Raw genomic sequence first — 12,457 nt, forward strand, 5'->3', positions numbered from 1 at the left:
TTGACTCCAATTCCATAACAAATTCTCCCTCCGGTTTTTATTATTTACTTTTTCAAAATACTTTTAAATTCTTTGACCTTGTAGTATAAAATATTATTTTTGATTATTTTTTTGTCAATTAAATTATATATATATATATTGAAAACTTGATTATATATTTTTATTCAGAAAAAAAATTTAAAAAATAAAATTTTTAATTATCCAGTCAAGAACTTAAAAGTGTGTGCAAAAATAGCGTGAAATAATACTCATCTAATTTGGGAGACGGAGAGAGTAAAAAACAGAGGGAGTAGTATTATTTAACGTTAAAACTCCAGCTCAGTAACAAAGCGAGTCGGCCGAGCTTGCGGTTTTTAGGCGCATTTACATCTCTACAAATATTCTCGTGACTTGGCTTCTAGATTTTCAAAATTATAAATACCGAGGCCTTGAGAAACAAGAATTCTGAAGGCATTGTTGCATTTGAATTCATCTTCAGTCAACTTGAAAATTGAAATACTACGTGTAATCTCTTTTCAATGGCATTCTTCCGTTTGATTATTATTTTAGTCATTGCACTTGCGCATCCCATCGCAAACCATCAAGAAAAAAGCTTGTGGAGCAGCAGCAGGAAACTTGTTACCGAGTTTAAATCGTTTGGTAGTTTGGAAAATGGTCTCCCGGAGACCAACTCCACGGAGGAGAAGTTATCTTGGTTGAGATCTCAAGTCATTGGAGCCAACGTTGCGTTTGAAACACCTTTCGGAGAACGCCTGCTCACTTATGCTGATCATACTGCCACCGGCCGGAGTCTTCGACACATCGAAGATTACATCCTTCACAATGTCCTTCCCTTTTATGGTAATTTTTCCGACTTGGTAGTATGCATGCCTCCGTACCCCTCATTTCTTTACTGTTTTCTTTCACGTTTTAAAGTGTATATAAATATATAAATAGACTACTTGTTACATTTGGTCTAAATGGACAAATGATATACTCTGCTTGATTTGATTTTGATGCTGAGGTAATAGTCACACAAGCGACAGCTACGTAGGCCAGCAGACAACAAAGATGGTGGATGAAGCAAGCAGATATATCAAGAAATGCTTAGGAGGAGGAGAGGATGATGCACTCATATTTTGTGGTTCAGGAACCACCGCCGCAATCAAACGGCTTCAAGAAGTTATGGGGATCAGCATTCCATCAATTATGAGGGAGAGGGTTTTAGCAGAGTTGGAAAGTAGAGAGAGATGGGTAGTTTTTGTTGGACCATGTGAGCACCATTCCAATATTCTTTCATGGAGGCAAAGTCTTGCACAAGTAGTGGAAATCGGTTTGAATAAGGATGGCTTGCTTGACACGAATGATTTGGTTCTGCAGCTCCAACATTATAGCTCTACTAAGAGGCCAATGCTGGGTTCTTTCTCAGCTTGCAGTAATGTTGATGGAACTTATACAGATACGAGAGCCTTAGCTTATCTTCTTCATCACTATGGAGCATTTGCATGTTTTGATTTTGCGGCAAGGTCTGTGAAACTATTTTGTAATAATGTCACTGTTCAGCCTGACATTAGGTGTCGGTTGACATATTATTTTAGCGGGCACTGACGGGTAAATACTCATTTGTCATTGATGTAGTGGTCCGTATGTTGAAATTAAGATGAGATCAGGGGAGATGGATGGCTATGATGCTCTGTTCCTTAGCCCTCACAAGTTTGTTGGAGGACCAGGATCACCCGGAATTCTGATGCTGAACAAGGCCTTGTATCGGCTTAAATCTTCTCCGCCATCGACGTGTGGAGGAGGGACTGTCAAATTTGTGAATTGCTTTAGTGAAACGGTAAGCGTCTGGGAGTCTATTCTTCTAGACAGTATATATATAAACATAATTTTCTCAATCCATTTCATTTGAGAAGCATTTTGCTCTGAAATATTACTCTGGAATTATAATTACATGATGATGATGATGATATCAGGATACATTATACATCCAAGACATAGAAGAAAGGGAAGATGCTGGAACTCCGCCAATCATTCAAAAAATTAGAGCTGCATCGGCTTTCTGGATCAAAGAGTACATTGGCTACAAATCTATAAGTAACCAAGAGCAGAATTATACTAAAAGAGCACTCGAGAGGCTTCTTCGAAACCCCAATATAAGTGTGTTAGGAAATACAAATAGAAGCAGGCAAGCCATCATATCTTTCCTAGTACAGACAACAACAAGGCCCTCATCAAATGAGCTCATCAACCCAGATAAGAGTAAACAAAATGAGACAGATAACAAGCGCAGCAAACCTCTTCACGGACGATTTGTTGCAAAGCTCTTAAATGACTTATTTGGAGTCCAAGCTCGTGGTGGTTGTGCCTGTGCTGCCCCATATGGTCACAGGCTGCTAAACCTTAATGAACCTGCGTCATCTGCCATTAGATCGGCAATCCAAAAGGTAGTAATAACGTACGTACATATGTCATAGCTATAGTATTATGTGACTATTCATGTATAATGAATATAATTTCTTTTTGTTTGGGCTCATTTGACAGGGTAAAGGTGGAGCTAGACCTGGTTGGACAAGAATAAGCTTTCCCTACTACATGTCCAATGAAGAATTTGAGTTCCTTCTCGAAGCACTTGAATTTACAGCTACATATGGCCAGAGATTCCTTCCAATGTACAATTTTAATTGGGAAACTGGTGCTTGGACATTGAGGAAAGAGGTTTCCAGTCATCAACTCCCAATCAAGGGAATCTGTGAGCCTGATATGACCAAAGAAGAGCAAATATCAGCAGTGACTAAAGGCGTCGAGATTTCAGGTGTGTATGCATCTTATCTGAGTACAGCCAAACAAATAGCATGTCTCCTTGAGGAATTCCCATCTCAACGTCCAGTTCCAGATGATATAGATACTGACATCCTAACCTTTAGGGTCTAGTAGAGCTGAAAATCGTGCTGTATTCTGCACTTTCGTGTGTCGTTTATTTGAAGCAGGAACCATACTTTTTCTGTCGTTCATTTCTTGTATGTTATGACATTAGGCAATATCTACATACAATAATTATGCCATGTAGACTGAAAACTGAGCTTAACACGGTCATTTCGAAGATTAAGAAACAAAGATAATAAGGTTTACTAAGCCAAAGGTAGCAGAAGAACCAAAAGAATTTTGTTTTAATGACTTTCTGTGTCTTAATAAACTTAATTACAATTACTTAAAGAATTGTCCTATGGTGAAATTTTGGTTACACTATGGAACTATACATGCTGCGGACTGTCCAAAGTGAGAGTAGAGGGTCTCCCATGGAGCTTATGTTTTAATTGCCTAATCTTTTCATCAACTCTTGCAGTGAATCCAAATTTAGCCTTTCTTCTTCCTTTTCTTCTTTCTCTTTTCCACATTTGATGATCTTCGACGTGTTTGTTGTAGTACACCATCTCCTGAATAACGTGATGATCCATCGGATGAAACGATCTCTGGAAAGCAATATGTATGAAGTATGGGAAGTTACATGCCACCACTACTAAAACCGAGATTATCCAGAATATCGGTGAAGGGGCTAATGTCTCCACAAAGACATGGAAGGCACTGTGTGAATATTCTGGGGGCATTCCCCCGTAGATTACAAGAAACACAAACCAAACTATAACGCTGCCCAATATAAGAATGTGTTGTATCCAAGTGAAGTGACTCAATGCAAGAGCTATTTGAACATTTACCGCACAAACAATTGTAGTGAACATTCCTGCTCCAACAATGCTCATATCAGTTGTTTGACCATCTGAGCGAAAAGGGTCATAAGTGAAGGCTATAATATTGAGAAAAAATATGGCTAGGGATGTATACACTCCATTGCAGATCCAGCCGATGATTCGATACCATCCAAAAAACAAGTTTTGAGGGCCTTGTTGGTAGAGTGCTGGAAACTGTAAGCAGATTTCGGACGTGACATCTTGTTCAAACACACCAAGTGAAATCACCGGCAAAGATGTAACAGCAACGTTGTATAGAATCATGTACCAGTCGTCATATATGGAGCTACCTGAGAAACCTGTGCAGGCTTCATAATAGAAGATTGTAAGGCCAAAAGCCACGTTCTTGTAGAAGAAATAGCATATCATTTGTGCAATTCTTTTGTAGCACCAATGTCCATGAACTACAAGAAGTCTCTCAAGAAATCTGAATTGTGCTATCGCAAAGTCACTTGACATTACAGCTTGCATTCCTTCAACTCCACTAATGCCTACACCGATATCAGCTTCTTGAATCATTCCTACATCATTTGCTCCGTCTCCAATAGCCAGTGTTGTCTTCCCCGTCCCTTCTTTTACCAACCTTGTTACCAATGCTTTTTGCTTAGGAGACACACGACAACATATTACAGATGCACAATGGACTGCAAGGTGCAAGAACTGATGCTTCACTTCATCCTCTAAAGCATAAGTTAACGTTTTACCATCAATGATCAAGGCAAATGCAGCATGAGGGTCTTTCTCTACGTTTATCATTTTTGTGCCACTGGTGATTTGCATCATAATATCTGATTTTATACCTTGCATTGTGTCTTGATCATTCGTAGTTATGCAAATTTGTTGCATCCCTTGACGGAGAAGACTGCATGAAAATCCAATATTGATTGCTGTTTCCATTTTATCACCTGTCAGAACCCATATTTTGAGACCAGCTTGTGCAAGCTTGTCTATACACTGAGGCACTCCTTTCTGGAGTTTGTCCTCCACAGCTGTCGCACCAACAAGTATCAAATTCTTCTCCATTTCATCCGATAAACGTTCAAGTGTTTCATCCCTATCATTAGACATGTTATTCTTAGCATTCATGAACTCATCATTCCAGGCATTAAAATCCGCCTCTTCTAACTTTCTATAAGCAAACACAAGTGTGCGCAACCCTGCATCCCCATAATCATGAAGATGCTTTGTTGTAGATTCTTGAAACATTCTTCCCTCTTCTGATAATCTATCAAAGATAATTGTGTCTGCACCTTTGCATAAGAGGAAAATCTTCCCCTCCTCGTCACGCACAATGACAGACATTCGCTTTCTTTTGCTAGTAAAATCCAACAAATTGAGAAGCTTAAACTCCCTCTCGATAGTTTCTCCAGTTGAAGGCTCCATCTCACGTACAAAGATGCTTGCATGAGTTCTTCTAGAATACTCAAACCCGAATTCTCTGGCTGCAACAAGAAAAGATCCTTCATCAGGTGACTCTGCTTCATAAGTTAATGCGCCTGTTTCATCATTTAACTCCGGAATAGCAGTGTGACAAACTGCAAGTATCCGAAAAAATAATAAATGAAAATCAGCATATTTTTCTTTATACCAATTCCCATTCATCAGACGATCATCCTCAAAGCTAAATCCTCTTATTGCAGTTGCATCGTCACTATTCTCATTACCATTTGATGTGATCACACACTCCAATTCCACTTCATTGGATTTTGAAACTTGAAAGCTCATGAAATCCGGGTCATTTCCATCAAGATCCTTAGCCATCTTCTTAGCAGCAGCCAGCTCAACTTCACTAGATCGCTTTCCATATGCAATCCCAGCTATAGAACACTTGAGAAATTCCATCTGATTGCATGTCAATGTTCCTGTTTTATCAGACAGAATTGTGTCAACTTGCCCTAACTCCTCATTCAAATTTGATGTCCGTGCTTGTGCGGGAGTTAAAGTCTGATAATCATACATATTCACATCTTTATTAATGAAACTTGCTTGCAAAACTTTCACAAGCTCAATTGAAACGTAGAGAGAAATAGGAATCAGATAACCATACAAAATCAGTGCAGTGATTAGATGGTAAACGCCTGAGGTAACGGGCTGATCAGGATCATACAAATGATTTCGATCAGGGGCTTTTAAGTACCACCAGTCAGGCATATCTGATTTTGTCATATAAGCAAATTCTATGGAGCTCACAGCTGATACCAAAATTAGGAGTGTAAAAAGAATGTAAATAATTTTATCCATCTGCTTCTCAATCCTGCTTCTCTTCGAAGGAGACTTGGTAGAATTTTGCATAACTTTTGTTTCATGGCCTGTATATATAACAACTCCATAGACATAGTCTGTGTTCCTCAACTTTGAATCACGTAGAAGAATTTGATTGGGATCAAGATTATACACTTTATGATCATATTCAATATTTCCCACAAAAGTATAAAGACTAGAATTCGAATCTTCACATCTAATAATAGCATCATTAAAATCTTTGAAATATCCATCCTCAACCAACCCCATTGTAGCCTCTAGAGCCCTTTTTGCCTTCAAATTTGTCTCTCCATCTAAATTCATCGTCTCCACGTAACACATCCCATCATCATAAACAGATGACAGTAGCAGTAAATCAGCAGGAAAAAACTGATCCTTATGAACTTTTATAACATCTCCAACCATCACTTCTTTCCAAGGTTTTATCCCAAAAAAGCCACCCCCAATATGCACATCAGCATCGCGCATGTTAACCTTGTGATCTTGCAAGAACCTCCGCCAATCTTCCATCAATTCTTTCACCATACTTAACCCTACAACAAAGGCTAAAGGTGCAATTGCACTAAAAGGCGAGAATGGACCGTAGGGGGTGGTGGATAGGACAGCCGCAATGAGAAAATAAATATTGGCCACCCGGTTGAATTGCTCATGAAGGGCTTTTGGTAAAAATGTGGCAACACTATATTTTGTGGTAGATATATCATTGCCACAATATATCAAGCTCCTCTTTTGAAATGGTTGGAATATTTGGTTGCAGTATATCGTTCTTGGATATCCAAAATCAATGATGTCTTGTTGAGCTGATTGATGATGTGCGCGATTAATATGCGAAAATGTGTACAAATTGCTCCTCCGGAGCCTAGCCATAAGTTTCCTCCGCGCCATTGTGAAGAAGAAAATGCACTCCTTCCCCTAAGACTGATTTTGCAAAGCAGTCCCAGAGGAACTCTGTTTATATGGTCTAGCACAACATATGACATGCAACACCCAAGACTTGTAGGAAACAAAAGCTTAATGCATGTCAATATATCTTTCCGAAACAATCAATCTAAACGAACGGCCAACCCTGAATGTATCAAACAAAAATGTAAATGATATTGTGGTGGATCAAGTATAAACAAGTGGAGCAAATAAGAAATGGTGGTGGTGTTTCATTGGTGCAGGTAAGTTGCAGAGAGATACAGGAGAAGGGTACGTGTTCAGGCAAACAAAATCTATCATGTCCGAAGTACACGGCCAAAGCAGTGTTTCATGATCAAGCAACGCATGTTGGGGTTTTTTATTAACAAAAAGTTACCGATAACAAAAACTGGTCCAGCTTCGGCAATTTTGCTATGTTTTTCCAATTAATTTTAATATTATAATATTTCGGTCACTATTTCCTTTCGTGTTTTACCGTCTATTTACGTTTATATTAACAATTAGTGCCTCATTTGAATATATAACTATATGTATGAGAACTTATCAAATATTAATTATGAGAACTTTATCAGATATCAAATATTAACTAAAAAATCATGAATACTTTTTCAAATTGGGTGATAGAGAACTTTTTTATATGAGTGGTATATGTGGTGTTCTTCAAGAGAAAGTCTGTCAATATTTAATTATATTGAATACGGCGCGTAGACACACATGCGCGCGCACACACATATATCTACTTCTATATATTAAAAGGGGACTAGGGGCAAAAAGAGCAAGAAAAATACTCGTGAAATGACAAATATACCCTTTGTTTTACACACAATTTCAACAATGCCCTCGGCCCTTTATTTTCTTTTTGTCTCTGACAGTTTCTCCCTCGGCTCTTCATTTTCTTCTTATCTCTGTATATAATGTACGGCTGCCTTTTTGATTTATCTCACATATTCTGCCTCGCCTGCGATTTATGTTTTGTGGTGGCTTGCCTCTACTCTCTCAGTTTTTTTTTCCACCTGATTTAGGTTTTAGGGTAAATGGATGCAGTTTTGGTGTGTATATCAACTGGGATTATGCGGCACACCTTCATAAGGGATGGTTCCCCCAAAAAACGTGGCAGGCCGGAGCTGTGTCTGATACAAGAGGTTGCAGAGGAGCGCAGGGCGGTGAAGCGAGAAATGCTGCTCGTCGGGACCCAGGTATGATTTCTCAGATATTGACTCGTTACCTCCGTGTTAATGGAGATGAACCAACATCAAATTCTTAGATGGGAGTTCTATTGTCGTCAGACAAAAGTTAACATCACCCATGCAATTGGTCTTGTTATTTTATATTGGAATTCATTGTGAACTGAAGTTAATATTCTGTATGAAATCGGTGAATTTAGAGAGCATTATAATTACAATATCTCTGATGATGTATGCATCGATTCTACAATTAGCTGAATACTCCTATTACTTCGCTTTTGGACTGCAGATAAAATAATCAATCTTATCAAGCTACAAATCTACAATTGGCCTGTGACTGAAAGTTTCAGATATGAAATCAGTTGGAACCCTGCCATTTGAGAATCTCCCGGTTGGCACTCAACCAAGAATGTCGGGTCCATAAGGCACAAAATTTTTTCTCGCAATTGTAGGAATCTGGTTGTTGTTTCCAGCATCAACAGATGTAACTTCCGGAACTCTGGCTTCAGTAGTTCTATTCATTAGCATTATAACCAATTCAGCTAATATCATTAGTGCCCACTTTCTATGTATGAATACCATTTTCTTCTTAAGGATGAACCACAAAAATATGAATGCAAACTGACTGTGCACATAAGACACTTAAGTTTGATAATAATCAATTTGTTAGTACATAATAATAATTGTGCCGATGAGGCTTCTTTTTTATCTTATTATATCCGCTCAATTTACAACTCTAAGTTATGTTTTACTAGGACTTTTACATTGATGCTTCTGCTCATGACAAGTATGTATTTAATGATGCAATATGAATCTCCAAAGAATATACGACGATTTTGGTCCTTTAATCCAACATTAAGCACCAAGTATATCAGTGTATATGCATGACTCTCACCTCAGTTTGTATGTGAACTAATTTAGAGAAAAATCTTTATATTACTTTTGAGATGTATTTGTAGTCTCTGAAAATAAAAGGATTTGTATCATTCAAGAGTATGTTAGCAGATTCCAGACCAGAATCTATTATGTTAATTGTATATACACACAGGCTCTAGCTTGCACGGTTCCAACCAATATGTATTATGTTAATTGCATATTAATATATATAAAAACAAGCCCGTGCCTTGCACAGGATTTGTAGAGGAAATAGTCAACAAGAGCATCAATTGTGTCTCCTACTTAAACTTCACATCGCCAGTTACCTTTCTACTTTATCAAGAATATGCAAGTGCCACAAATTTTTATGTGTATTGGTGGTGCTGAAAAGTGAAAAGTAGTTCTTTTGTCTAGAATATGGAAATGTGTCTCTACTCTTTCAGTTTTCTGGTCATTGTTTTGTTACATAGAACATATTGGTCTCCCATTCTGATGATTAGCTGAAATAATTTTTTTGAAATATCTTTCAGGTCCTTCTTGGGGATGTTGGTGCTGGAAAATCAAGTCTGGTTTTGCCTTTTGTCAAAGGGCAATTTGTCGAATTTTAGGTGAATGCTAATAGCTTTGTCTACATGCATAGATTGTTATATAGTTATATTTATAATAATAAGCAAAATAATGCAGTCTTAAATGTCCCTTTTTTGTTTTACTTCTTATCTTGATGATTAAATGATCATCCCGGAATCCACAATAGGTGCTGCCTTCTTCTCACAAACAGTGGCTGTAAATGACGCAACTGTAAAATTTGAAATTTGGGACACTGCTGGTCAAGAGAGATATCATAGCTTAGCCCCAATGTACTATAGAGGAGCTGCAGCTGCTATAATAGTGTATGATATAACAAACCAAGTAAGTTTTTGGAATACTATGTTTTTTTCCCTCTTATTTGATTATTGCGGATACAGAAGGTGCAGTTCAAATTAGAAGTATATAAGACAACTAAGATTTTATATACCACACATGTTGAATCTTCACCTTTGCTGGTGTAATGATTTCTGTTACAGATTTATCATTTCCTAAATAGGGTATAGTTACTTTTGTTTATGGAATTGAGCTATCTGTTAGAATTCATATTATGGGTTCACCATTGTGAAAATAAGTTGGGGTTCTCCAGTTTTACTTCATTAATGTCATGGTAAATTATGTGTGTATTTTTGAGAATTAATATCCCTTGCTACAATCTTTTGAGAGTAGCAACTAATTGATGATGCTTTTGTGTTTTGGTAGTTGAAAATAGTTTTCTTTGCTATGTTATTCTGCGTTGTTATTTTGCTTAACAACCTTTCAAGATCTTTTACCCGAATTCTTTGTCTGTATTATAGGTATAATTCACCTGGTGCATTGATCTTCGCATACTTGGTGTCATAACTGGATCAGAATTGTGATGCCAAATTTTTTGCCTGCAATTTCTTGAACTAGAAACAAAACATCTTTTAAGTGGTAACATCATCCAATGTGTAATATAAGTATAACTTTGATACACATTTTAGTTATGGGATGCAGAGACTGGTAAAGAAGTTAGCTGATACACTGAGCACGGTAACAGGGCTTGGTCTGTAGAATTTTCACAAGTTTCTACGAAATTAGCTAGCAGGGGTGATGATCGCTGTGTGAAACTCTGGGATACCAATCAGGTATGCTCTCTGTCTTTTTTCATCTAATATTTTGTTTTGAAATATTAACACTTGGAGATTTATATATTAATAACATGTAATAAATCCATTTGGTTTGTTTCTTTTTTCAGAACAGCAGTGTAATGACAATCGGGATTATTGCACCTGTCTGCTGCGTTCAGTTCCATTCGAAATCCAGAATTTGCTTGCCTTTGGTGGTGCAAACTACAATACATACTGCATGCATCTTCAAAATCCTGAATAAACATGGTGTATGTTAGGCGGCCATGCCAGTGCTGTTAGCTATAAAAAAAAAATTTAGATTCATAAAGCGTCATTCTGCATCTACTGGCAGTAAACTAAAAATTTTGGACCTCAACAAGCGCGGAAGTTGCATTTCAACCCTTGCTGGACATACTAATGAAAAGGTTTGGATTCCTGCTTCTAATCTCTTCCTTATTAAATAAAAGCAAGGGTCATATTGCTTCTTTTTTCGTCAACTGTTTTTAATTAACTTGCATTGTGTCTACATCAGAGCTTTACATCATGTGTGGCTCAGAGACAAAATAGGTTGTGTAATATCTTCAAATAGTTTTCGCTGATATACAACTTTAGTTTTGCCAACTCCATTGTAATTTCCCGCTTGTGTATGAGAAGAAAATTACTTAAATGTAGATATCTATCACTTTGATCTCTGTACTGCGATGTGTTGATTGGCCGTGTAAGTGAAAAGCCAACTTGTATTGTTTTGTCCCTTTTGTTAGATTGATCATTGATGGTAGAGAATGTATAGACAAAATTTGAGATAGGTTGGTTTTATAATTATGGCCCCTGTCTGGTATCTAATCAACCAAAAATAGCTTAATTTGGTGAGGAATTATACTTTTGATAATAACATTTGCATGATTACAGCACTCTTCAGCATCTATCTGTAAGAGCTGAATGTCAGGAAATGAGCACGAGTTTAATCCTATTTGTTTTCTACAGGTGTTTGCATATCATAGATCCTTTTCAATGCCGATCACTTCTCACAAGTTCAGCTTGGCTGATGATGATGACGGACGTTTTGTTTCAGCTGTTTGTTCGCAAAAGCAATCTGAGATGCTGGTTGCTGCTAATTCCGTTGGATCCATAAAACTATTGCATATGGTTTGAATGCCTGTTCTGTTAGTGTAGTTGATTACAGAATTGCAGCAGTGTTGTTTCTTGTCATGACAAAATAGAATCGGTGTTTTTTTGTATTCTGCTAAATAAAGGAGAGTGCTATCAAATTTTTGTGTTAAATATGATGGCATCTTCAAATGTGACCTGAATTTGCAACTTAGTTCTCACAAGAGTTGTATGCTGACCTTTCCCTCGAGCAGACCTCAAATGTGAATACTACTAATACAAGCAGAGATCATCATGTTTCTTTTTTATTTGATTTGGGTGTGGATGGTGTCCAAATGGAATCTACTTGAGCTTGGGTATTTGGATTTGATTGTATAAATACTGATTGTCGGATCTCATTTTATGTAAAGATAAGTAATAACATGCCATGTTGAGAAAAGTTGAAACATATGGAATTAGTGAGTACTTTAGACAACTTGGCCTGATTTTGGTAATTAAATTTGTCACTTGGAATTATTATTGTTAGAAGAATAATTTTAATGTGAATATATTTACTACATCCAACAATTATTTTACATTAGATTCTAATTATAATACTCTATTCGTTTCGGTTTACCCCTCTACATAATTATCTTGTCATAAGATAAGATGCATATACAATAAAATTAGATAACTTAATTTTATTTTAAGAATAAAAGTGAGA

At 37.1% G+C, this 12,457-nt stretch overlaps 3 protein-coding genes across 5 annotated transcripts; 2 read left to right on the forward strand and 1 right to left on the reverse strand.

Moving 5' to 3' along the window:
• Positions 1 to 354: 354 nt before the first annotated feature.
• LOC108214835 (uncharacterized) lies at positions 355 to 2,993 on the forward strand. 2 transcript variants are annotated; one of them, XM_017387048.2, is made up of 5 exons: positions 355 to 840; positions 1,004 to 1,505; positions 1,618 to 1,819; positions 1,956 to 2,426; positions 2,524 to 2,993. In XM_017387048.2, the coding sequence occupies exons 1-5, from the start codon at positions 519 to 521 to the stop codon at positions 2,911 to 2,913; spliced, it is 1,887 nt and encodes a 628-aa protein (XP_017242537.1). In that variant the 5' UTR covers positions 355 to 518; the 3' UTR covers positions 2,914 to 2,993. The 2 variants fall into 2 exon arrangements, with proteins under 2 accessions (XP_017242537.1, XP_017242538.1); XM_017387049.2 differs by having other exon boundaries at positions 702 to 840; positions 1,011 to 1,505.
• Positions 2,994 to 3,152: 159 nt separating this feature from the next.
• LOC108214834 (probable phospholipid-transporting ATPase 4) lies at positions 3,153 to 6,952 on the reverse strand. Its single transcript, XM_017387046.2, has one exon. The coding sequence runs from the start codon at positions 6,873 to 6,875 to the stop codon at positions 3,234 to 3,236; it is 3,642 nt and encodes a 1,213-aa protein (XP_017242535.1). The 5' UTR covers positions 6,876 to 6,952; the 3' UTR covers positions 3,153 to 3,233.
• Positions 6,953 to 7,773: 821 nt separating this feature from the next.
• LOC108214836 (uncharacterized) lies at positions 7,774 to 12,064 on the forward strand. 2 transcript variants are annotated; one of them, XR_001805810.2, is made up of 7 exons: positions 7,778 to 8,107; positions 8,385 to 8,579; positions 9,502 to 9,579; positions 9,726 to 9,880; positions 10,354 to 10,665; positions 10,776 to 11,072; positions 11,632 to 12,064. XR_001805810.2 is itself a non-coding variant. In XM_064088598.1 (6 exons), exons 1-4 carry the CDS (start codon positions 7,879 to 7,881, stop codon positions 10,357 to 10,359), a joined length of 468 nt encoding a protein of 155 aa, XP_063944668.1. In that variant the 5' UTR covers positions 7,774 to 7,878; the 3' UTR covers positions 10,360 to 10,665; positions 10,776 to 11,072; positions 11,632 to 12,064. The 2 variants fall into 2 exon arrangements, 1 of the variants encoding a protein (XP_063944668.1); XM_064088598.1 differs by lacking the exon at positions 8,385 to 8,579 and having other exon boundaries at positions 7,774 to 8,107.
• The last annotated feature ends 393 nt before the right edge of the window (positions 12,065 to 12,457 follow it).

This window comes from Daucus carota, chromosome 3 (genome assembly GCF_001625215.2).
Source record: "Daucus carota subsp. sativus chromosome 3, DH1 v3.0, whole genome shotgun sequence".
In the NCBI taxonomy this organism is placed as follows: Eukaryota; Viridiplantae; Streptophyta; class Magnoliopsida; order Apiales; family Apiaceae; genus Daucus; species Daucus carota.

Coding starts and splice junctions, on each gene's coding strand:
- LOC108214835 (XM_017387048.2), top strand. CDS start 519: ATGGCATTCTTCCGTTTGATTATTATTTTAGTCATTGCACTTGCGCAT. Junction 841..1,003: donor CAATGTCCTTCCCTTTTATG/GTAATTTTTCCG, acceptor TTTGATGCTGAG/GTAATAGTCACACAAGCGAC. Junction 2,427..2,523: donor TTAGATCGGCAATCCAAAAG/GTAGTAATAACG, acceptor CTCATTTGACAG/GGTAAAGGTGGAGCTAGACC.
- LOC108214834 (XM_017387046.2), bottom strand. CDS start 6,875: ATGGCGCGGAGGAAACTTATGGCTAGGCTCCGGAGGAGCAATTTGTAC.
- LOC108214836 (XM_064088598.1), top strand. CDS start 7,879: ATGTTTTGTGGTGGCTTGCCTCTACTCTCTCAGTTTTTTTTTCCACCT. Junction 8,108..9,501: donor TGCTGCTCGTCGGGACCCAG/GTATGATTTCTC, acceptor AATATCTTTCAG/GTCCTTCTTGGGGATGTTGG. Junction 9,580..9,725: donor GGCAATTTGTCGAATTTTAG/GTGAATGCTAAT, acceptor AATCCACAATAG/GTGCTGCCTTCTTCTCACAA.